We start from the raw sequence: 24,578 nt of genomic DNA, 5'->3' as shown, positions 1-24,578 counted from the left end.
TCCTTGTAGCACACCCTCCCTTCTCCCTGAACAATCCAAATTCTTATGTTGCCACCATTGATTTCTGCCTCTCAACCAAAGGAAATCTACAATGTTTCACTTCGTTTTTTAAATTTTTGTATGCTTCAGTTTCTTCATTGGTAATGGGGTTTTAAAAAACATTTCTCTCCTAAATATACTAGCATATGTATGTATTGGTGGTACACACCTGTAATCTCAGTGGCTCAGGAGGCTGAGGCAGGAGGATCCCAAGTTCAAAGCCAGTGTCAGCAACTTAGCAAGATCCTAAGCAACTTAGTGAGACCCTGTCTCAAAAAATTAAAGGTGCTGGGATGTGGCTCATTGGTTAAGTGCCCCTAGGTTCAATCCCTGGTGTGTGTGTGTATCTTGTATTACTATCTAGAATATAATAAGCACTTAAGTGTTAGATATCATTATTATTATCACAATGTTCTTTGGTATAATATGTTAATTTTTTTATTGACATGGGAGTAAATGAATTTGGATCAATGTCAGAGTAAATAAAATGGAATCTCAGGTGAACCCAGGTTACTATTAAAGGCTTGGAATTTGCAAGGCTATGGACTACATAGCTTTCATTATGTATCAGACTCTTGAAAAGTTACAGTAAAGTAGAAATTTGAAAACCACTGTTATGCAATGCAACTGTTTTATATTTTTCCTTTTTTCTCAGAAATAAAGAAAGGCAGACATAGATTCCACTCAATTCAGAATAATGCCCTTCAAAGGAAAAGAGGTTGGCCAAAAGGTAAGAAAGGAAAAGAAACATTTTCAACAAACATTAAATTCTCGTGTTTTATTTTGTTCTTTAGTAACAAACCTGTTTCCCTAATTGCTTTATGTAGATGTGCTGACTGTTAAGAAATATATAAGATACTGTCAATTTTCAAAATGGGTCAGGGAAGGAAAGATAATAGCACTACAAACAAAACGTGAGTGATGAGTCTGCCACTCCTCCCCAGGTCCCCGGCCACTCACTGTGGCCTCTGCTGATCTGATAACTTCTAAGGCTCAAAATAGCTCACACACACACACACACACCTGTAACTCACAGGAGATGTGTCCACTCCCACTTCCCTGACGCCCTGTGGTAATCCTGCAGACTTGGGCCTGCCCCTTCGCCACTTCTGCCTCAGTTTACTCCTAATAACATGAATCAGACTGGCTGCCCTCCCAGGCTCATCGCGTTCATACGTGGCTTCCCTTGAGAATCTCCCACCCAACCCGGCGAGCACCTTGGACAGCTGCCTGTCCTGCAAGGAGAACAGCCGGCCCCTGTGGAGTGTCTGCCATGGCCCCTCACCATTGCTGCCTGGAAGGGTAGGAACAGCAGCTCGTCTTCCTGGAGCCCACCTGCAGATCTTCTTTCCATCCCACCTGTAGAGGTTCCACCCTACCATGTAGAAAGCCCCCTTTCTCCCTGGGAAATTTGCTGATCCTTCTAGAACTCTGCTGAGTTTCTCTTTCAGCCAGGAGAAAGCTGTGGCAAAGGGATGATGAAGCAAGCAGAGAAGACATTTATCTGCCTGTCTCCTAGGTTGCCCCATTGTGATTCAGCCAGTCTAAAATCAACCTTCTCTGGATACGTGTATATATATATGTATAAATGGAATATGTACATACAGAAACATACGTATATTTATAAATATAAATACATATATGGCCATAAATTTCTCACTAGTAGAGCAAAAGCAGTATCTTCACTGCCTGTCCATTCTTAATAGTGACAAACTTGCTTTGAAATTGAGGTGTCGAATGGTCCTTCTAGAAGGTCCACCCCCTGCTGCAGTTACTTTGGGCAGAGTACTTCTCAAAAACGCTCCAGTCCTGCTCCCAGGAGGCCCTGGCAATCATGGTTCTTCTCTGTTCCTTTGTAGGCTCTCAGCACAGTCCTCTGCCACCACTTTCCTCATAACTTTCACACTTAGAGCAGGAGTGAGTCTGATCGTGTCTATGTCCCTCACATCCCCATGGCCAGACACAGTGATGTCTTAAAGACTTCTCACTTGGCTTGAAGGAGATGTCTGACGATTCTCTGTCTCAAAAAAAAAAAAAAAAAAGTAGGCTCTTTCATAAGGCCTGGGGGTGGGGCAGTCTGATGCTGGCAGAACCGGGCTCCCCCTTTCCTACCGTGTTCTGTGAGCAGGGCTAGACCAGCACTCTGCTTGAGGATTTAGGATCCCATCACACCATTCCTGGATCCTGAGACATCTGCTGGAACTCGGAGAAAACCCAAGAGTCACCTAAACATCCTAACCTCTTTTGCTCAAAATTATTTTTAATGACTTTCACTTTTTTCTGACCACATTGTTATTTTTGAAAGTTGATATACAGTTTTAATAGTAGTAACAGTACTAGTAGTAGTAAAGTGGTTACTAAGACTAGTACACACAAGAACAGTTAAATCCTGCTCTGTCCGGGTGTTTTACTTCCTGACTGTAAGATAGGGCAAGCCGTTGTAAAGCCAAGTTCACTTTATCAAATATGATCTGGTCTTCAGTCCAAATTTCTCTAAGCCATGAACTAAGAGGGAGCACAATGATCTTTTGTCTCTCCGCCCTGAAGTTGTTTGCCCTCGCAGGTTTTGATTGAAAGGAGAGATTAGCTAACCCACTAGCCCTAGGAGGATTTAAACAAAGAGAGACTAAGAGAAAGTAATGGCTGTTGCTGGAAAGATCCAGTTGCAGCCAAGGCTGGCGCTCCAGTTTGGCCACCTGATGGGAAAGGAGAGAGCAGATAGAACAGGTGTCATCTCATGGAACCAGGAGTGGAGAAAGAGAGAGAGTTGGCCTGAGTCCCTTCAGCATCGTGAGTGATGGGGAGAGAGTCCCACAGAGAACCACACCTGTGTCAATGACCTTTCACCCTGGCCACCACAGGAACTATCACACCTCAATCATATTCTTTGAAACTGATCAAATTAGAGCAATTTGTTCTGAGGCACAATCAAGGAGTGTTAAAAAAAAAAAAGGTTCATCTACCTCCTTGAGGACTCCAATTTCCCATTTTGTTTGTTCTTCTTAAAACTTTGAGTATAATAGCCAAGTTGATTGTTCTTTCATGCAAGGTTAGTAATTCCTCACTGCATGTATCTCTGTAATATCTTAATTAACTTCCTAAGGGTGATGTCTTGTGAGGTAGGACAAACTTGATTTTGGGATGTGAATCATCAATCAATGTCATCTGGGGCCATTTTTATCTTGATGAGGTTTAAAAACATAAAAGCAAAAACCTCTGAGTAACTCTTACAGCAAAGGTTCAGAAAATAAAATAACATCCACCCTGAGGGTTCTTTGTACTAGATTAAAGGAAAGACCTCTCCCCAGCCTAATCTGGTCACAGTCAGCTTAAAGGAAAGCACATGTATGATTGTGTACATGGAGGAGGTTTTCTCCTAGGATCTATACTGACAAATCAATACCCCACAATGACAGCCATGAGCACGGAATCACAGGCACAGGCTTTGAGAAGTGTGAGTGGGCACTCCATGTCCCTGACTTTAACAGCCACAAACAACAGAATGATACAGTCTTAAATTATCACATGGAGTGACTCAATCTTTCTTTTTTTTTTTCTGCACATCCAGTCAACACATAAAATCAGATTTTACATTTTTCTTAGATATCTTTTAAGTCAATTTTTTGTGCTGTCTTTAGCTCTATAACTCTTAGACTTTGTGCCTTAATTTCTACAAATTCCCCCCTTGATAACTTTCACTAGCTTAGTTTTGAAGTCCTTAGCCATTTTCTCCAGTATTTTCAGTAGAAAAATCTTTCAAGTTTAAGTTTGGGCGTGTGATTGATGAAGTCTGCCATGAGGTCTGTCCCAAGACCTTGAATTGCCGTTTTTTTCTCTTTCCCAAAGGAAATTTTCACTACTTTTCTTTAATTTGTTTGTTTTTTTTTTATATAAAGTTTTTCTTTTTGTAGTTGTAGAATGCCTTTATTTTATTTGTATATGGTGCTAAGGATGGAACCCAGTACCTCGCACATGCTAGGCAAGTGCTCTGCCACTGAGCTACAGTCCCAGCCCTTAATTTGTTTTTTAAAAATCTCTGAGCATCAGTTTCCTCACCTTTAAAGTGAGAATAGTTGTAGTAGCTGTTTAATAGATTTGTTCTAAGGAGTTAGTAGAGACAAAAGTTTTCTTCATATTGTTCTCACCCTGTTGCTCGGGAAACAACATAAATCAGTGTTTCAGATGTGTTTGGGATGGATTGTGGATACTAATAAAGAAATGTAAGGTGAATCTCAGGTAAGTATTACTTTTATTCTTATTGTAATGATACCAGGAATTGAACCCAGGGGCACTTAACCACTGAGCCACATCCCTAATCCATACATATATATATGTGTGTGTTTGTACATACTTTTTTGAGACAGAATCTCTCTAAGTTGCTTAGGACCTTGTTAAATTGCTGAGGCTGGCTTTGAACTCACAATCCACCTGCCTCAGTCTCCCAAGCACTGGGCGCCACTATGTCTTGCAGCATTACTTTTAGAACTAAGTGTAGGTCAGGGGTCAGCAAACTATGGCCCACAGGGCAAATTCCGTTCTCCAAATGTTTGTTTTAAGGTTTATTTAAACAAATCCACATCCTTTCATTTATATATTGTCTTTGGATGTTTTCCTGATACAACTCCAGAGTCAAGGAGTTGCATTGGAGATCATGGACACAAAACCTTAAATATTTACTACCTTTACAGAAAAAAACGCCTGACTTTTGATCTTGGCATTTGTATTTTTCTTTAAGTACTAAACAAGCTCCTGTAAAATTACATTTAAATGGTGTTTTTGAAAAACATGGTTATTTGCAATGCAATGTTGTAAACAAGAGATAATCATGCTGCTTCTCAACTTTCTCAGGGAGAAAAAGAGTCAACGTTAGACCCTTGAAAAGAGGGAGAAAAAGAGGTAAAAAGATGCGACCAATAGACTTTTAATAATTAAACACCTAAATTCCTGTTCTATAGTCTGCGTTCTGAGTGATAAATCAGTTTCCATCATTGGTTTATGGAGCCCATTCCGAACATTAGGATCTTCGTTGGCAGTGGTCAGTTTCAACCACACGGCAGATCAACGTGAACTCCCATTCTATTGACTAGACAATTGATCTGAGAGGCCCCAGGCCACCCTGTCCTGCACCTCCTTTCACTATGCCCACAGCTTTTGAGGAGAGAAATATAAAGAAAAAAATATAAACTTTGTGATTGTCATGATACTTGGCAGACCCTTCTCTGGCCAGGTAGAAAGCTGTAGATGGCACAGAAGTAACACCAAACCCACGTTCTAACCCCCAGACTTCCTGGACTGCGTGGCTTTAGCCTGTCGTTTGCCATTTTGGGCTCCGTTTCCTCATCTGTAAAGATGTGGGGAAGGGTGTTTGGTAAATTAGACCAAGTTCCCTGCTGGGGCTCCCCCAGCTCTGATAGTCTGTATCTCTGAAATGGCTCAGGAAAAGCCATAGACAGCTCACTGTCCCCGTCCCAGAGAGAAGTCCTGGCTGTGTGCTCGATGGATCTCCCGGATCTTGGCTGGAAAGGCAGAAGGTCATTTTAAGACCTTCAATACTGATGTCCGTGGAATCAAACCTCAGTGACCCCAGGTGGGGACTGCAGGGGTCCCTGAGCCATTTGAAGTTTCTTCTCGAGCCCCCACCCTGAGCCATTGAGGAAGCTCGGTGGAGGATAAGTGAAGCAACTCAGAGAGCACAGAGAGAGAGACAAAGAGACAGAGAGAAGCTACCCCATTAGGTGCCCTGTGCCACCCTGCCCTGTTCCCCCAGTCAAAGCCTTGAATGGGGAGACTAGACTAAAATTTAGTTATTTTTTTCCACATGCAGAACCTCAAAGTCATAACATGATTAGACATACTTCTTCAAAACACCAGGAGGAAAGTCATTGTGCGGTAGGAGTTGTGGCCCCACAAGTCTGGGAGCTCAGCTTTTGCCTCACGAGGCTTCATGTTAGGAATTCAGAAGGTGAGAGTGGAGGGTGACATTATCGATGGGCATCTAATCGGCCATAAAAGAAAAACCTTGAAATCCAATACATTTTGAGTTATAAAAGAGGGATCTCAAGATAGATGGGGAGACAGAGTGCACAGTTTTAGAGGAAGATGGAGTTAAAAACAACAACAACAACATCTACTACTTCTTTGCAGGACCAAGAATTCCCAGAGAAAAAAATGTGAATTTCAACCTTCCTAAACTTCCTGTGACCTGTGGTGAGGCTAAGGGGACTCTCCATAAGAAGCAATTTAAGCAAGGTGAGTTTTGTTACCTTCGATTTTTGTTCAGGAAGTAGATCTCTGTGTGGGGGTCTCTGGGTCCAGATCCAGGTCTGGGGACCCACCAGGAGGACTCCTAGGACTCAGGATATCACCCCACACCCAGGATTTATTAAAGTGGAGGGATGATATAAAATCAGCAAAGATAAGAGGCCCATGTGGCAAAATCCAAAGGAAGCCGAGGCTGGCTTCCAGGGGACCCTCCTGGTGGAGTCACGCAGTGCTCCCTTAATTCCCCATCAACAAACTGTGACAACACAAGTGAAGGGTCTTCTACTCGGACTGGCCTGAGCCTAAGAGTCCAGGATTTTTTACCAGAGGTGAATTTCATAGGCACCCTCTGCCTAGCACATTCCCAAATCCCGACTCTCAGGAGGAAAACAGGTTTTCTGCATAAACCATGTTGCTTGGACAGTTTGGACACAGTGAGTCATCTCATCAGTTCTGGGTAATGGTAGAATTGCTTCCAAGATCCATATTCCCAGATACCAGCCGGGGGTCCAACTTGCAAGTAAGCCTCTCTAAGGATAGAAGTTTCTTTTTTTTAATATTTATTTTTTAGTTGAGTTGGACACATACCTTTATTTATTTATTTTTATGTGGTGCTGAGGATCGAACCCAGGGCCTTGCATGTGCTAGGCAAGCGCTCTACTGGTGAGCCACAACCCCAGCCCCAGGATAGAAGGATCTTATCGGTATTAAGTCCTTACGGCACAACATCCCAGGTAGGCTGCAGTAATGTGGCATTTTCACATTTGTAAAATTCATAAAACATTACCCTACCAAGCCATCTACCCTTTCACTCATGAAAAAGGCCCACAGGATGCCCATCTGGCACCCGATGCAGTGAGAAACATTTCAACACTTGATGGAAAATGTGTACATGTGAGAAATTCAACATCAACCTTCCCGGGGCTGTTTCCTATAACATTTGTTCAGCTTTAAGTAGGAAGAGCACAGGACTTTAAAATAAACCTGTATTCAAGTTTTAGCTATACCAACAGGTTATTAGTTTATTTTTCATTACTATAATGAAATACCCATGGCAGGATACTTTATAAGGAAAAAGGTTTATTTAGCATACAGTTTCAAAGTCTGATGTCCAAGAGCTGACAGCCTCCTGTGTTTGGCCCTTGGTGATGGCTTAATGGTAAGATGACATCATGGTGGGAGTCTCTAGTAGGGAAAGAGATCACATCACAAGATAGGAAAACTAGAGAGTTATTGGGGTCCCATAGCAACTACCTTAAGTACTCCCAGGCAGTAGCTTCAGTGACCTAAGGACGTCTTAGCAGCCCCACCTCTTAAAGGTCTCACCACCTTTGACATCACCATAGTAAGGACCAGGCCTTCAACACCTGAACCCTTGGGAAACACACTCTAAGTATATCCAAACCATGGCAGACAGCATCTGTGTCATCAGCATCAAGGAACTCAGTCTCTCTGACCCTGAACTTCCTCCTCTACAAAATGAGAATAATAAAGTTTCCCTCACCATATTATTATGAGGGGAAAAAAAGAGACAATAGGTTTTGCCAATTATAATTTAAAATGTAGCATGAATGTTCATCTCTCCTAATTGATCCTCCCTCCCACAATACAGTTCTGTGGGTACCAGGTATCAGTGTTTGCCCTGTGACTCTACTGCCTATGTGTGATTTAACGTTTTCCTCCATAACACTTCCATAATTACTTTTAACATCAAATAGCCATTATTCCAAAATTTGAAAAATCATCAGTTGTCATTAGCAGGAAGAAGGTGTTGCACAAGATGAGGCAGATGCACCTGTAGTGACAACTTTGACATGGCCACCTGGGTTCGCAGGAACTCAGCAGGCGCTTTGTGCCTTCATCAGACTTTCTGAAACCCAGGCTGGTTCCATCCTGAGGTGCAGAGAAAGGGGAAGAAAGAATCTTGCTCATTATTTAGGATCATTCATTTTTTTTCTCTTTTGATGGAACAAAATACTTTAAGAAGGTAACGTCAGTGGTAATTATTCCTTTCATCACATGAAGGTCAAAGAAACACACACACATGAGGGGGGTCCCCCTCTGTCCTTGCCTTCCGGGCTGGACTGGGGTCCCTGATGTCTGAAAGGAATCCGTTTCCTGACCCACAGCAGCCTGGGCCCAGCGTGAGGGAGGTCCACCATAGCATTTCCTGGCTGGGAGCTCAGCTTCCTTGGTCTTGCAGGGGCCCAGATGAAGAGCATAAGGACTGAGGATGGAAAATGGCTCACCCCCAGGGACTTCGAGATCAGAGGAAACCACGCAGCAGCCAAGAACTGGAAGCTAAGCCTGCGCTGCCACGGATGGACCTTGAAAGAACTGATAGAGGTATTCTGTGACAAATGGCTTCCATCAAAGGCCCACCCACATCAACACCAGGCTTCCGCAGAGTGTCAGTGTCCCAAAGCCCATCGTGATCCCCTTACTCAGGTCATCATGCAAGTGTCCTTACGACGTGCCACTGAGGTGGTACCTTGGCTGGCTGAGGCCCTCTAAGCACGTTCACTCATGTCCTTGAAGGCAGGATGGCACACTGTGGCCGGGACTCTGCCATTAATGAACTGTGAGATCTGGTCACATGAAAGTCACTTAAGGTGGAGGGAGAAAGTGTCCTTAAACTTGGAGGGCCAATGTTAAAAGTCACCCATTACATACCCAAATATAATGCATCTGTGTGGGTAGTTCCTGGTAATAGAATATTTCAACAACATCTCTTTTGATAAGCCCATCAAATTGATTCTTTAACAATTGTTGGGTGAAAGTGAGAGAGAGAGACAGAGACAGAGAGAGAGAGAGAGAGAGAGAGAGAGAGAGAGAGAGAGAGAGAGATATGCTGGGAAGAAAAACCAAGACCTTGAGGGCAAGACAAACACTCTTGTACTGAGCAAGACAGCCCAGCCCCCTCAAGTTTACTCTTGAAAAAAGAGTATAAATAAAGTGCATTTTAAAATAACTCCTTTCCTCCTACATCAGCTGCCGACATGGAGGAAAGAGGAATAGGTCTCTGTTGCAGATGAACACCTGCGTGGCACAAGTAAAGAAAAGGTCTGCTCTCAGCAAATATTTACTGAGCAACATACAAATCTAGGAGGGCATCCAGTGTCTGAGCCCTTAGCCAGGATTAAGGCCACACATTGAGAGCAGGACTGCAGGTGCCGCTGCTGTAACAGGAGGCACCAACGGACACAGCTCCAGTAGCTGGGGATGGGATGGTCATCTCCAGAAAGCTCTGAGGTTGAGGAAACTTGCATAGAAAAATTTGCACCGAGCTTGGTCTTAAAGGAGATCAGCTCTGACAAGGAACAGTGTAGAACAGGGCATCCTACAGTGCAGAAGGGATGGCCGGAAGCTCGGCTCCTGGGAATGTCGAGAAGTTGGAAGCAATGAGACCCAACAGTCACTGGGCTGGCTGTAGAGGTCATGTGGCCAGAAGGAAGAGCCTAAATGTCCTTCAATCCCAAATGACCTCCACGAAGACACCTGAGTTTGAGTTGACAGTGAGACATCCAGGTAGAAAGATCTGGAAGGCAGTCAGAAATACCACCCTCAAAAAATCAAAAATAAGGCCCCATCATCACATCATTGATCGATCTTTTCTCTCTTTCAGGCAGGGCATCTACCAAACCCACCAATAACAAGAAAAAAGGTGATTATCCCATGACCTTCTGCCAATGTCTCAACCGTCAAATTGTTGATTTTCCATTTCTGTTTTAAATTGATCAGTTATGATAAAATCTGTCTTCATCAAATGGTGTTTGTGTAGTTGCTGCTTTCAAACATTTCTTAGCATAAGAGGTCAGAACTTCTTTGAGCATTAGAACATGTGAGATGGATGGCGGTGGGAACCATCCTTGAAAATAGACAATAAAGCAAAACTGTCCTTGTATGTATGTGTTAGTGAAAGGTCTGAGTGCCACATTATCTTAGAATTAAACAAAAAAATAATGGGGCTGGAACTGGAAAAGCAAGCATAATTAGCAATTCACAAAACAATACTTCTAATGGCCATTGTCTCTGCGTTCTCATCTTAAGCACTGTCTGTCACTGTTTGGGGGGTTGTGTCTTCAATGAAATAAGAATGGAGCAAAAGTTTTCCGAGAAATATCCCAGGGTCCCTCCAGATGACCTATTGCAAACTTCCCCTGGGAAGGTGTGTCACAGGGAAGCAACAGTAAAAACCAGACTCCTTTCTTTTCTGTCTTTCGTCTACTAAACACACACACACACACGTACACACACACACCACGCGCGCGCACACACACACGTACGCACACACACACACTTCTTCAAGAGAATTGTTTTTCCTTTATGACACACTTGAGAATATAGTGACTGAAGGCAGAAGTACCCTGCAAGTCTGCCGTGATGTTTGGATGTCATTTGAGTGTGCTCCGCAAGGGTTCGTGTGTTGAGATTTCATCCCCTTTGTGAGGTATTAAGAGGACAGAAACTGAATCCAACGATGGTGTCCAGAGGTGGGACTCTTGGAAAGTGATTAGGATTAGATAAGGTCACCAGAGTGGAGCCCCGAAGGCTGAATACGGTGGCTTTGTAAGAACAGGGAGCGAGACCAGATGCTGTCCACACGCACTCCCTGTCTTTTGCCGTGCGATGTCCTGCATCACCTTTGGACTCTGCAGCAAGGCCATCATCAGATGTTGGTTCCTGAACCTCCAGAACCTCGTTTCTTTTTTTCTTTGTTTTTCTAATAAAAACGGACGTGGGTATTTTGTTATAGTAACACAATATGGATTACTACGGCTGCTGACATGGAAAATCCTGTCCTCTGTGAGAGGCCCTTTGACCCCGCCAGAGGGTCTGTACAGACCTCACTTCCATCCATAAAGGCGGATTCTCCTTCATGGCAGTGGTCTGTGGAGTGCATGGAGGAGCAGTTTCCTTGCTGTGTGGACTGCAGGGAAGGTGTGAGCCTGTCGGTGCCTTGCGTGGCCTCTCCAAGCCTGGCTGTCCCAGAACCTGGTGAAGCGAGGAGATGGGGGAACCGCCACTCCCTGACCTCTGACCCTGGTGAGCTTGTATCTCTCTTCCACATCAAGAATCCAGTCCTCACAAGGCCGACTCTGGAACTCTCTGCTCACTGGCTTCCTGGCCAGACACTCAGTGACTAGACTCTGGATCCACTGGGTTTTCTGGAAAAAGAGACATTATTTGATCTATTTATTAAGGCCAAACATGTCCTCGCAGCCCCAGAGCCAGGGGTGACTCTGCCCGGGATGATTAGTTGGGTTGAACGTCACTCATCCTTCTCTCTCCAAGGCCTTCCTTCCACGGCCGTTGGCTTCTGATGCCCATGTCACTCTCTGCGCCATGCGGCAGGTGCTACTGTCAGCATCTTCTCTGTTCCTGCATTTCCTGATCAAACCTGCTGGTGATAGCTAAGACTCTCTGGGCTAATAAGATCTGAAAGTCCAAGATGATCACTTCCTGGCTGCTAAGAAACCTCTTCTTCTGAGTCATGACAGTGTTCATCTCGTCATGCCCTCGAGTATTCAATCACCAGCCCTCTGGGGAGCAGTACTAGTGCCAGGCAACGAGCTTGACCAAAGGCAGCTGAGGGGGGCCCACACAGCAGGCCCCAAAGACTGTGTTCTCCTTGCCTCACCTGAGAGAATAACTAATACAGTGGGGGCCCATTCCAGGCCTCTCAGAGAGGAGCAGTGAGAGGGTCACCTCTTCAGTCAGTTGTACCTTGCTTCACATCGGGTGCTTTGTCTATGACCTCTCTGCCCCAGGCTGAAGGCAAATGTGAGGCCACCAGTGCTCCAGATTGGAAGGAGTACACATCATTTCAAAGGTGTCCAAGGTCAAGGCCAGCTCCTGGGGTTCAGGGGAAGTGGAAAGGTTCTTCTCTTCAGGAAGAGGCGCTGCAGCCCCAAGGACCTTGGACACATTTTGTCTTCAGGGAGGGGCTCCAGGAGAGCTGCAGGAGGCAGTGGAAGTCTTCTGAGGGACACCTGCATGGCCTCCAGGACTGGGCCCTATGGTCACAGGGGGCCTTGAAGGATGAGTCCTCAGCCTAATTCTCACTGCAGCTCTCTGGGTGGCAGGACACCTCCTTATATACAGAAAATGCTGGAGGGTTGCAGGTAGGAGCATCAGTGAGGTTTCTCCAACTCAACCAGGAAAGGAGGGCCAGACTCCCTGCATGACTTCACACAGAGTCCCCCTGAGTCTTAGAGCCAGGGAAAGGAATTTTCACTGGACTGAACGGTCTCAGACACATAATTTAATGTGTTCTCATTCTCATTAGGGAAAATAGCCCATAAAAGCAGGTACAAAACAAAACAAATAGAAGGATATGGCCTAAATCCCTTCAATAAATAAGTCTATTCAAATATGTGATTAATAAAACATCACATTCAATATTTTCACTCCAAGTTTCTCTCTTTCAGAGGAAAACACGGGAGTCTCTCAACAATGTCTTAGTTGACCCCCATGTAAGTACTATGTCCAGCTTATCCCCAGACCTCTGCCCTGGTACATGTCCTGTATCATGTCTGCTTCTCCCTGACGTGCTCACTCCCTGTTGGAGTATGTTGCTATGTGTAATGAACAAAGAATACCAGCCAGGGACATGGCTCTGAGGCTGGGTGTCTCCACTGAAACCACCCTTTCCATCAGTCTAATTGGAAAACTTCCCGTGCCCTCATCTCCCCTCAAAAGTGGGTATGGGAGGCTGAACTTAGACAACTGGGGTATCTAGAGGCAGAGCTTGAGTGGAAAATACAGGTCTGGCCTGAAGATTAGGGGGTGCAGCAAGTTTGATTGGAAAACAGCTCTTTAAAGAAGGCAGGATAGACAGGAAAATATGCGACATCCACTCAGATGCAGGCAAAGAGCTCAAGATGGTCTTCAGTATCATCCTGAGGGAACAGGCTGGGCCCAGCTGGCAATTCGAAGTGTGGACCCTGGACCCTGTCCTTAATCATGCATAGATATGCACAACAGAGCAAGTGGCTCCTTCTTGGAGCCCCTGTGGCCAGTCTCAAGGGAGCCATCGGGAGTACTGTAGCTGGTTAGGACAAAACCATCACCACTCAGCAAATCACAGGGCGCTTTTATTCAAACTGCTTGGCTGGTGCTTAATAATGTGCAAAGCATTCTGTTCCCATGCGTCCTGTCCATTTTCGGCTTGCCATAATGCTGCCTGCTTTGGGGTCTGCCCAAATCATAGATGACTCCTCTTTCTAAGCCAAATCACACCTGGATTCTTTTCATGAAAATGAGATGCACCTTTTAGGTAGGTCTGGTGTTTGCACAACTGCAGGGGACACCTCTCATTATAGAATGCTATGCAGCTGGACTGATGCAGGATGCCAGCAAGAGGGATAAAAAGCGGGGGTTGCCGTGCCCTCTGGTTTGCTGTCAAATGCACTGCCCTAACAAGATCTAGGTACCTCAACACAGCCGGTGTTCCTGTGCTGGAGCTGGGACCCTTCAGTGGTTGAAGAGCTCTCACATCTGGAGTCTGGATAACTTGATTGACAACAGTCATGGTTCTTGCAGCCCATAGTCAAACCCTCTGTGAAGATGAAAAGGCAACTGTTGCAGTGAGGATGTCCTCGCCCTTCTTCAAGCCCAGCCCTTGCTCAGAAGAAAACCTTGTCTGCACATTGCAATCACCAGGGGTGGGGGTCACCCCCCAGATTCTAATGTCATTGGTTTAATGTGCTTCCCGAGAATGATGATTTTCCAAAGCTCCTCTGTTAGTTTCTTTAGCGCAGCCCCTATTGTGAGTGGCTGTAGACCAGGGCTGCTCCATCTGTAGTGTGTGTGATATCCCCCTGGAGCCAGGCAGTCCACCACTGGCTGGGTCCCATCCTGGCCCCTGATTCAGCACCTGAGGGGTAGAACCCAAGACGGTGGACTTCTAACACATCCAGGTGATATTGATGCTGCTGATCCAGAGACTATTGCCTTAGACACAGAGGTCTCACCTGATGACTGTGAATTAGAACCACCTGAGCACATTCGCCACCAACCCAGAATCACTGAGTTGAAAAATCTCTGGTCCTGGAGCCCCAGGCCATCTAAAGTGTGTGTGTGTGTGTGTGTGTGTGTGTGTGTGTGTGTGTGTTTTGCTGGGGATCTAACCCAGAGCCTTTCATATACCAGTCCAGCACTCTACCACTCAGCCACACCCCAGCCCTGAATTTTTTAAAAACTTCCTGGTGACTCAATTCTACAGCAGATTAGAAACCACTGCTGAGCAAAAGAACAAATTTTTCTTCCTAAGAAGATTAAAGAGAGGGACAGGGATGCGACTCAATGGTAGAGCACTTGCCTAGCACACTCTAGTCCCTGGTTTTTATCACCATCATAAAATAAAGTACGAAAGAAAGAAGGAAAGGAAGGAAGGAAGGAAGGAAGGAAGGAAGGAAGGAAGGAAGGAAGGAAGGAAGGAAGGAAGGAAGGAAGGAAGGAAGGAAGGAAGGAAGGAAGGAAGGAAGGAAGGAAGGAAGGAAGGAAGGAAGGAAGGAAGGAAGGAAGGAAGGAAGGAAGGAAGGAAGGAAGGAAGGAAGGAAGGAAGGAAGGAAGGAAGGAAGGAACCTTAAGTCTGCAGGCTTCCTACACCATGTAACTCCAGCATGGGATTTGCCTGTATTAATCATTCTTTCTCAAGGCCCACTTGCCCTGTATTTATAAGATGATACTCAGGAATCTTGACCCAGAAACCTAAAAATAATGGTCAGCATCCACAAGTCTCACCTGTTAGGACAAAAAGGAAAAATGGTTGCCGGGCTCTATGCAAGGGTGACCTTGGGAGTCCTTGGAGGTGTGCCCAATGATTTCCCTAACAGGCCACTCAAGTTTTCTTATTGAAAGGGAACACATTGGCCAGATACATCTTGCCACCTAGAATTTGCTCATATGGGTGACTTTTGATTCTCTTCTTATCTTGAATTTATAAGATCAAGAGAAATTAGAAATTATAAATAAATCACCTCAACTCACTGGGCTCAGGAATGACTACTAATGACTTTAAACCCAAATAGCAGGGCATTTTGCTTTGGCATTTTGCTCTACACCCTCATAGCAGCAGACCTTACAGAAGCACCGAGAAAGAGGTAGATATTTTAAAATTAGAATCAGCAGGACAGGGGTAGGGTCGGATCCCTGAGATGGAGACCAGGAGGAATCAGAATTCTCTTCCAGGCTTCTGGGTGGGTTGTGGGGAGATGAGGAGCATAAATGAGGAGCAGATTTGACACAGGAAGACAAGGAATGGGTATTGTGCCAGGATGGGTTTTAGACATGACAAAATGCATTTCACTAGGACAAAGAGCAGAGTTTTAATGTTTGGAGGCTCAAAAGGAGACCAGGATACAGGTCTAAAAGTCCTGGGACACACATGGTGAGTTTGGTCATGGAAGGAGCTGGTCGTTGAGAAGAATGAAATGAACAAAGGACGCTGGACAGAGTCCCAAGGAATCCCCACGTCCCAAGGGCAGAACCTGAAAAGAAAGACAGAGTGTTAGAGAAAACCCCAAGAGAACGGGGTATCATGGAACGGTGCAGAGAGAATATTTCTAGAAGGACTAGACACAGAGGTCCCACCTGAGAACTGTGAAGACATGGAACGGTGCTCCCTGTCACCTCCCCACCTCCTCCCCACCCACCAGAATCCCCACCCCAGCCTCACTACTAGATGGTCACATGAGCATGTGCATTCCTCCTTCCAGCCCACGGTGCAGGTATTTCAGCCAGGGCTAGAGGCACTACCCACGTCTCTCCAGACAGTTAGTTCTCCTTGAACTCTTCTCTTTCTGCTCAGATGGTTCCAGGAGAGGAGGCAGGGCCCATCCGTCTGGGTAGTTCTCTAACATAGACACATAGCCCCCATACCCAGAAATTATAGCATGTAGGGCTCCAATGTTAGTTGTTATGTAAATTTTCACCAAAAAAGAGAGGGGAAATGTAATTTCCCTTGCTTAACAGTGAGCTCCTTCCTTAGCCAATTTCTATCGTGACCTACAAATTCTGTCATTTTGAACATGTGTGAGTCTCTCCACAATCCTGATAAATACTGTCAAATTCTTAACTAAATGAAACTAAATCTGGCTAAAGGTCATATAAATTGAGATTGGTCTGAAATTCAGTACTGGCCAATTTTCTGGGCCCAGCCATCTTCCTTTTATAGAACAAGTTTACCATCTCTTTCCTGGGCACAGAAAATGAGGGTAGAGTCTCAGTCTTCAACCCTGGGCAGTTGCCATGACCATACTCCTTGGACATTAGAAATGGTGTTCCACACCTCACATGCCAAGTTGGCTGAGTCATGGGGGATCTTCCTCCAGGTCCCCAGAACCTGTCCTCCCTGGCACTCACCTGGTCATCTGCACCCATGGTCCTTCCACCCAATGGTATTGCCACAGGTCCAGGGCCCACCAGACACAGAACCCACAGTCTAGGGCCTTCTTACCAGACCCTTTCTTCAACTCCTGGGGAGCTTATGGCCAAGACTATGGGATACAATGATATCTCAGAAGTTTATTCCATCTCATTAAATTTCATTAATTTAATTGACTCACCCTTCGTTGAGTCAATTTTAAAAATAGACAACTAGATAAGACACTGTGTTCCTGGACCAGACTTTACCAGACACATAACAAGTATATCAGATTATTTTTAATTCATCCTTTTTTGATGCTATTGTTGCAAGCTATTCCATGTCAGAATCACTGTTTTCATGAAGAAAAATATTCTGGTGTGGCACATAGCAACTGTCTTCTGAACTTTGTGGTAGACCAGAATGTCCTCTTATAAAATCTCCACTCAATATTGTTTCTTAATATTTTGAGGAGAGAGGTTTATAAGCGTCACCTTGGTACATGGAAAGCCCACACACTCTGGAATCCCAACGTGTTAACTTTCTGGGTCTCACAAATCCCAGTGATGTCTACACCATTTCCCTTCTAGCAAAAAAACTCAAATAAGTGCGAAGTATGCCGCCAAGAGAAACAGCTGGTCTTCTGCAATACTTGTTCAAGATCATACCATCAGAACTGCCACATCCCACCAGTAGATGCTCAGAGGTTGGTAAAGCACCTTCATCCACACCCCTTGTCCTTTCTTCTTGGGGTATGGTTCCTTTCACCATGCACACATATCCTGCAGAGCTTCTGTCACTGGTAGGGTGCACCCTGATGCAGAAGGAGCAGGATGCTTAGCATCTCAAGATCCAAAAGCATCATCCAGAGCTATTTAATGGTGCTGGCAACAGTAGATTTCATGGAAAGCAAAAGTTCTTTGCAAGTGGTTATTAGGTATAATAGTAAGAGCTGTCACTCCCACCTCTTTTTTTTAATATTTATTTTTTAGGTGTAGATGGACACAACACAATGCCTTTATTTTTATGTGGTGCTGAGGATCGAACCCAGGTCCCGCCCATGCTAGGCAAGCGCTCTACCGCTGAGCCACAATCCCAGCCCCTATTGGGTATAGTAGTAAGAGCTGCCTGTCACTCCCACCTCTTCTACTTGGTTCCCAGACCGTGCACTCTGACAGGCAGTAATATCCGAAACTGACTGCTGATGTTAGGCATATATCATCTGCTGTGGGAACATTGCAAAGTTGATCAAGCTGGTTCTGTAATGAGCCTTCAGAAGTCCAGCCCAACAGTCTATCAAGCCAATTGAAGTCTGGGTAACCGGTCACATTAAAAAGACCCGTGACTTCTGTCGGTGTTAACCCCCTGGGATGCACTTCTTTTGCTGAGTGTATTTGGACAGAGGTGATGGGGTGCATGACTCCACAGAGGTCGATAAGGGGTTCTGGGAATGGTTTTGTGGGCAGAATTACGGTGGCCAGGAGAATGATCTCTACCAGGAATGTGACTGTCCCTGTGGGGACAGAGCACTGCCCTTCTGTGATGTGGTCCCCTGCTCCTAGTACAACATCTCAGAGGATCAGTTTAAGCCTCTGCTTTTGACTGGTTGGGCAATCTGCAGAGGCAGAAAACAGAAGCTCTTTTGTCCAACCCACTTATAGTTCCCATCTCTTCACCATGGGCACATAATGGGCCCCTTGAGTAAGCATTGGGTGGCCAAGAAGAGGCTGACATTGCTAGGATGGGTCATTGTGTCCACCTGATTTACCAAGATCCTCCCAGCACCTCCTAGAACCTGGAAGAGATTAGAGAATGAATCCTGGGGCAAATGGAAGCCATCTGACACCCTGTCAGTAGATTTCCCTTCCAAGAAGTTTCTACAGCTCAGATTCTAGGTACAGCTCTGGCACAGATAGAGGAGAGGCTGCCTTAGCCTATGCGCTGTGCTTACTCTGCCCAATTGAGAAATGGGAGCTGGTTTCCTGATTTCAACTAAGGTCTGATTGACTCATCAAGTTCCAGAACTTCTGGGCTTAAAGTACTAAATTCCAATAGTTGACCAAGGCTCACAGTGACTCAGATGGGAATTCCAAGTTTTGAGGTGACAAGAGTCCACCACTCCCTGGGGCATCTCAGTCAACACACTGTCACCCTGTGACCACTATTGATGGAAGGGGATGTCCTTGGCTATATGGACGTTGGATACATGGCAGAAACTACTAGACACTCTTGAACTTTAGCAGCCATGGGAACGGTGGCTGGTTCACAGACGGTGCCCTTGCTCACTTTACGCCTGACCTCTCAGGAGCCAGTGGAGCTGCACCTTATGCAGGACAAAAGCCTGGGAAAAGCACCCAGAAAGCCAACCATGTCATCTGGAATCTGAGGTCTTGAAGAGGCCTATGCTGCCTGAGGAACAGCTGGTAAGTCAGTGTGACCCTGAAGCCCCCTCCTTTCTGTTCACACAGAGAAGCACAGACTGGCAGAGGTGGGAGAAATGGTGCTCCATGGCAATCACTGGCCCGTGATGTGTTTTGACTACTTGTCCTACCACCAAAATTCACATTCCGGAGAAAATCCCCATTCCCTTTTTATTTCAAAGAGCCCGCAGGTCTGAGAGCCATGCATTCTCTCTAGACAGCCTTCAGGCTCTTTCTCTCCATGCTACCTTTTCCTTAAAATCTCCTCTGTCTTTTACAGAAATGTGAGCTGATCCTATTGAAGGTCTATTGTTATTCACAAAGTGCCTTTTTTGCCCAAGAACCATATTATGTAAGTAACAGCAACAAAGCCAGAAACTTGCATTAGTCAAACTTGTGATCTGAATCCTATGAGTCCAAGCTCCCATCATCTTTGCCTTGTCTTTGTTCAGCCTGTCCTAACAAATTACCACAGACTAATGGGTTTAGAAGCAACAGAAATTTATCTGGAAGTCTGAGGCCCGGGTGCCGGCCTGGGGGGTTCTGGAGAAGCTACAGAGGGCCACTTCTCACTGTGTTCTCACCTAGTGGAAAGGAGGGGGGGACCTCCTGGAGTCTTAATAAGGACACAAATCCACTCTTGAGGGCTCCACCTTCCTAACATAATTAGCTCCCCAAGACTCACCTCCTAACACCATCATGCGAGGGTTAGCATTTTGGAACAAAAACTGGAGAAAGTGGGGTCACAAACGTTCAGACCATAGTGTTTGGGATGTGTGGGAGGCAGGCCTGGACCATGCTAATGGTCCCCCCTCCATGTTCTCCTCAACAGACTCAAGACCCCCAGGAGCACATGTGGTTAAACAAGGTCAAGGAAAGGCTGAATAAGAAGAAGTACCACCGAGTGGAGGGGTTTGTGCGGGACATGCGCCTCATCTTTCTGAACAACAAGGCCTTCTACAGAGTGAGTGGTCCCCTGCTAACCTTTCTCTTTAAGTAACTTTGCCTTTCATTTTATATCAGGTAAAGTTGCCCTCCCATGTGGCAAGCCTATAGCAGCAAAAATTCTGGAAATATTCTAAGAGCCCTGTGGCACAAGTGGGAAAAATAACAACAAACCAACAGATGCCATTGCAGACACCACCCTAGGACTCCGAGTCTGCTCGCTTGGAGACTATTGATTCTTGCCCATGAAGAACTGCCCCTGCAGACCCATTATCTTCCACAGGAAGTAGAAGTGTATTTTAAAGGCATCTAGTCTTGCTCTTCTCTAAAAGAAGATAGCAAACTGAATTTCTCAAATTTCAAAATCTTGGATTTCTTTTTAGTCAGGTTTTTAGTCAGGTTTTTTCACTGCTGTGACCAAAGGATCTGACCAGAACACCTATAGAGAAGGAAAAGTTTATTTGAGAGCTCACAGTTTCAAAGGTTGACAGATGGCTCCATTCCTTGGGGCTTGAGGTGAGGCAGGACATCATAGCTGGGGAGTGTGGCGGAGGGAAGCAGCTCACATCAGTGATCAAGAAGCAGAGACTCCACTCTGCAGATACAAATAGACACCCAAAGCCACGCCCCAATTCCCACCTCCTCCAGCCACACCCCACCACTTCAGTTACCACTCAGTTAATCCCAATCAGGGGATTAAATCACTGATTGTGTTAAGACTCCTACAACCCAATCATTTGTCCTCTGAACCTTCTTGCACTGTCTTACACGTGAGCTTTTTGGGGGACACCTCACATACAAACCATAACACTTTCCATCAGAATTTCCTGGTGCCATTATCGAAAAGCTAACAAGGATTTCCAAAGAATAACTGTGAAGGAAATAAGAAGACACCATTGATTGGCCTTGGATATTTCTGCAATATTTTGCTGTTATGAATAATATTGTCTTTAAAAATCAAATAGCAAAAAAAAATCAAATAGCAAGAATGTTTTAAAAAATTAAATTGATGATTTTCTGAATAAGAATTAGAGCGTGATCTACAGGTGGAACATCAAAATTCAAAATATGAAATAGTCCAAAATTTGAAATGTTTTGAGGGACAATATGACATCATGGGTGAAAAATTCCACAGCATGAAATTTTGTTTCATGTATAAAGTTATTAAATATATTGCATATAATTACCTTTGAGCTATCCATAGCAGGTTTATATGAAACATAAATGAAGTTTGTGTTTAGGCTCAGGTTCTATCCTCAAGACATCTCATTATGTACATCCTAATATTCCAAAATCTGAAAAAAAAATCTAAAACACTTCTGATCCCAAGCATTTCAGATGAAGGACATTCAACCTGTAGTGCTATTTTTGCTTCTCTGTCTTCCCAACAAAAAGAAATAATCAAGCTATCAGGGAATATAAACTCCTCTTGACTGGGTTGATTCTCACTTGACGTCTGAAGGAGTCTAAATGAGGCTCTGGAGTACCTGAGACTGGGAGTCTAGGCTCATTGAACAATGGCTAAGAAGGTTATTGTTTTTGCTTTTCCAGAACCACAAATTCATCCAGCTGCCGCTTAAGATAGAAGCCATATTCGAGAAGTATTTCAAAAACATTTTTTCAATCCAAGAAACAAGCGAGAGCATCTGTCAGTTTAAGCACATTATTATGTTAACATAGTCCATGTCTGTGTACCCCCTGGGGACCCTCTGGTTGTGTCACTAGTGACATGGTGCTCTGATGGTCCTCTATTCACTCTGCCTGTTCCTGTACAAATAACCTCATGTCACAATTCTTTTTTCATTTTTTATTATTGTTATTGTTCCTTTTTTTAAATAAAACTTAAAACTGTCTTACCCAAGTCTCTAATTGAGTAATTTAGAGTGAAAATTACGATTAAAGGTATCCAATATTTCTATAAGGGATCACATCATGTCTTTTCATTGATTCAAATCTTATATTAAGCCCTTCAGTGATTGTTTTTCAGCTTCCAGAGGCTGTTTGAAGCCTTGACGATTCTTGGCTCTTGGGGACTGGCTCTTAGACGCTTGCACACAGACAAGGAAAAAGTAATTTCCCTCTACCCTTCGAAGTATTTATCTGGGTTGCCTGTCACAATGAACAGGTTAACAAGAGAAAAGAAAAACAGCTTATTAACATGTATATACAGTCAGGTGTCATTTAATAGCAGGATGCATTCTGAGAACTGCATCATTCGGCAATTTTGTCAATAAGGACATGGGGAGCTGGCACCTTTGCTTTTCTTGATTTTGCTGTTTTTGCAAGTAATAAACTGAATCCTAAATGGTTCCATGTTTCTTTACCAGACAAATCTGTCAGCCTTGCCTAATGGCTTCCCAGATCCACTGTCTTCTGGCTGTGGACAGAGTACCATGTATTAGTATTAGTGGTTCAGAGCATCCACTACAGCCTTCAGGGAAGAACCCCAACCTCAGTGTCAAAATTAAGTCCCCAATGCACCATTTCACCGTTTGAATAATGAAATTTCATCACTGGAGTATGTAATTTTGAAGATTAAGTGAGTTTATGAATGTATATTTTTTTAAATCATTCCAGAAACACATGAAGTTATCATAACTACACATAGTAAGAATTCTATGTGTAGCCAGGTACAGTGACGCACACCTGTAACCCCAGCAGCTGGGGAGGCTGAGGCAAGAGGATCATAAATTCAAAGCCAGCCTCAGCAATTTAGTAAGGCCCTGAGCAACTTAGCAAGACCTTGTCTCAAAATAAAAAAATTAAAAGAGCTGAGGTTGTGATTCAGTGGGTAAGCACCACTGGGTTCAATTCCCAGTAACCAATCCCCCATGCAAAAGAAAAAAGAGAGAGAGAGAGAGAGAGAGAGAGAGAGAGAGAGAGAGAGAGAGAATTCTGTACATAAAATGCTAATTCAAGCAAGAGAATAATTCTAAATAACAGCAACATGAAAATTGCTTTTTGTTCCTCTGGAGGAAGAATTTATTATGGAAGTTTCCAAGTATGGTATAGAAGTATCGCTATCAGATCAGTATGACACTTTGCATAGGTCTGCTCTATATTTAATCATCTGGATGGGGTGTTATGAAGCTGGCCTAGGAGCAGGGGAAAAGCTTATTGGTTCTGAAAACCACAGATGTAAGCAATGAAGAGGACTGGCTGAGGGTTTATCAACAGCCTGGGACAAGCACAAACAATTTACATTGTATCCATCACTTTTGACTTCGTATTAACCTCTGAGAAATCCTGAATTTTTCAATCAGGTATTAGTCAATTTCATTTGATAATTTCAGCAGTTTTCTAAATTGTTCTATTTTTTCATCTGCAATATTGAATATTATGGGATTATTTACTCTAGATTTTCTGAAGAAAGTAGAATGTGTAAGATATCATCATTTGTTTTTACATCAAGATGTGTTGTAATACAGCAAAAAGAAAAAAAAAACATATATAGGCTCTTTAAAAGGCATTGCAGAGAACTCTCTATAAATGCCAAAATCCAAGTTCTCCTCCTCTTCCTGAGCACGCAGCTAACCCACATTCCCCAAAGATCAGCCCCGCACTCCTCATTAGCCATCGCCATGGGCATCCAGTGAAGGAACGTGGGCAGAAGTGGGAGAGGCGATGCCAAAGCCTGGCCCATAGGTCTGCCATGCTCTGTCCCCTGGGAGGAGGGATGTCCACCCAGGGTGGTCATGATGCAGTAAGTCAAAAACAGCAATACCTCCCTTCGTCAAACTGGGCCCCGAGGGACAAGGAGGAGAGCTGTGCTGCCATCCTGGCCCCTCTTAGGTGGAAAAAATCCACATCCACAGAACCTGAGTCATGGCACACTATATTCCTTGACCAGGGTAGACGGCCTACCCTAACCATTACAGAGTGTACCGTGTGACCATCTAAAGCCAAAACAAAAGTATTTCTAATTGGAAAACATATAAAAATTTGAATCTGTTTTCTCTAGGAAAAGAAATGTTCATTGTAACACTATAAGTTCTTATTTGCTGTTGGGTATTTCATAATTGCATTTTCCAAAGTGAGTTTGTTTTCTACTTTGTCGCCTGCTTCATGGGATCTAGAAAATGAACCAGGGAAGGTTAAAAACAGGAACTTGAAAAGAGTAGGAAATTAGGCAACAACTCACATGGCAGACAGAATTGACATCATAATGATGCTTTGTCTCTACTTTTCTTATGGAAAAAAAAAAAGAAGCTCAAAACAAACAATTATGGAATGAATTCTGAATGATCAAAGTCCTGGCTCTACCTCGAATTTTCCATGTTGATTTGTCAAGATCCTTTAAATATTTACAAGCTTCAGTTTTCACTGTAATACCAGTTCCCCTGCCAACTTCTTTAGGTTATTGGATTTTACAAAAGTGATTTGGAAATCTCTATACTAAACCAATCTCATTCTGGAGAATCCTTGTCAATAATATAATCTGGAGTTCCGGTGGGTGAACTAAAAGATTATATTTTTAGCAGTAACTAAATAGCAGAACTTCTTACCTAGAAAGTTTCTTTCAAGTTTTCCATTAACCCATTAAG

The 24,578-nt window shown here is 44.1% G+C and overlaps 1 protein-coding gene across 17 annotated transcripts in view; it reads left to right on the top strand.

Moving 5' to 3' along the window:
• Positions 1–21,890, top strand: part of Sp100 (SP100 nuclear antigen) — a 99,908-nt gene extending 78,018 nt beyond the window's left edge. For 12 of the 17 annotated variants that reach the window (XM_071619559.1, XM_071619566.1, XM_071619558.1 and 9 more), the window contains 11 exons: positions 695–769; positions 4,888–4,935; positions 6,184–6,288; positions 8,504–8,646; positions 9,926–9,964; positions 12,732–12,776; positions 17,260–17,375; positions 18,975–19,092; positions 19,370–19,441; positions 19,922–20,053; positions 21,586–21,890. In XM_071619559.1, coding sequence (XP_071475660.1) covers positions 695–769; positions 4,888–4,935; positions 6,184–6,288; positions 8,504–8,646; positions 9,926–9,964; positions 12,732–12,776; positions 17,260–17,375; positions 18,975–19,092; positions 19,370–19,441; positions 19,922–20,053; positions 21,586–21,714 — 1,022 coding nt within the window. In that variant the 3' untranslated portion in view covers positions 21,715–21,890. Of the gene's footprint in view, positions 1–694; positions 770–4,887; positions 4,936–6,183; positions 6,289–8,503; positions 8,647–9,925; positions 9,965–11,186; positions 11,463–12,731; positions 12,777–13,746; positions 14,037–17,259; positions 17,376–18,912; positions 19,093–19,369; positions 19,442–19,921; positions 20,054–21,585 lie in introns of those variants that run through there. The other 5 variants (XM_071619554.1, XM_071619561.1, XM_071619564.1 and 2 more) reach the window with 5 other exon arrangements.
• Positions 21,891–24,578: the final 2,688 nt, after the last annotated feature.

Source organism: Marmota flaviventris, chromosome 11 (assembly GCF_047511675.1).
Source record: "Marmota flaviventris isolate mMarFla1 chromosome 11, mMarFla1.hap1, whole genome shotgun sequence".
In the NCBI taxonomy this organism is placed as follows: Eukaryota; Metazoa; Chordata; class Mammalia; order Rodentia; family Sciuridae; genus Marmota; species Marmota flaviventris.
The sequence above is the reverse complement of the archived record's forward strand: the minus strand, read 5'-3'. Positions and strand labels throughout refer to the sequence as shown.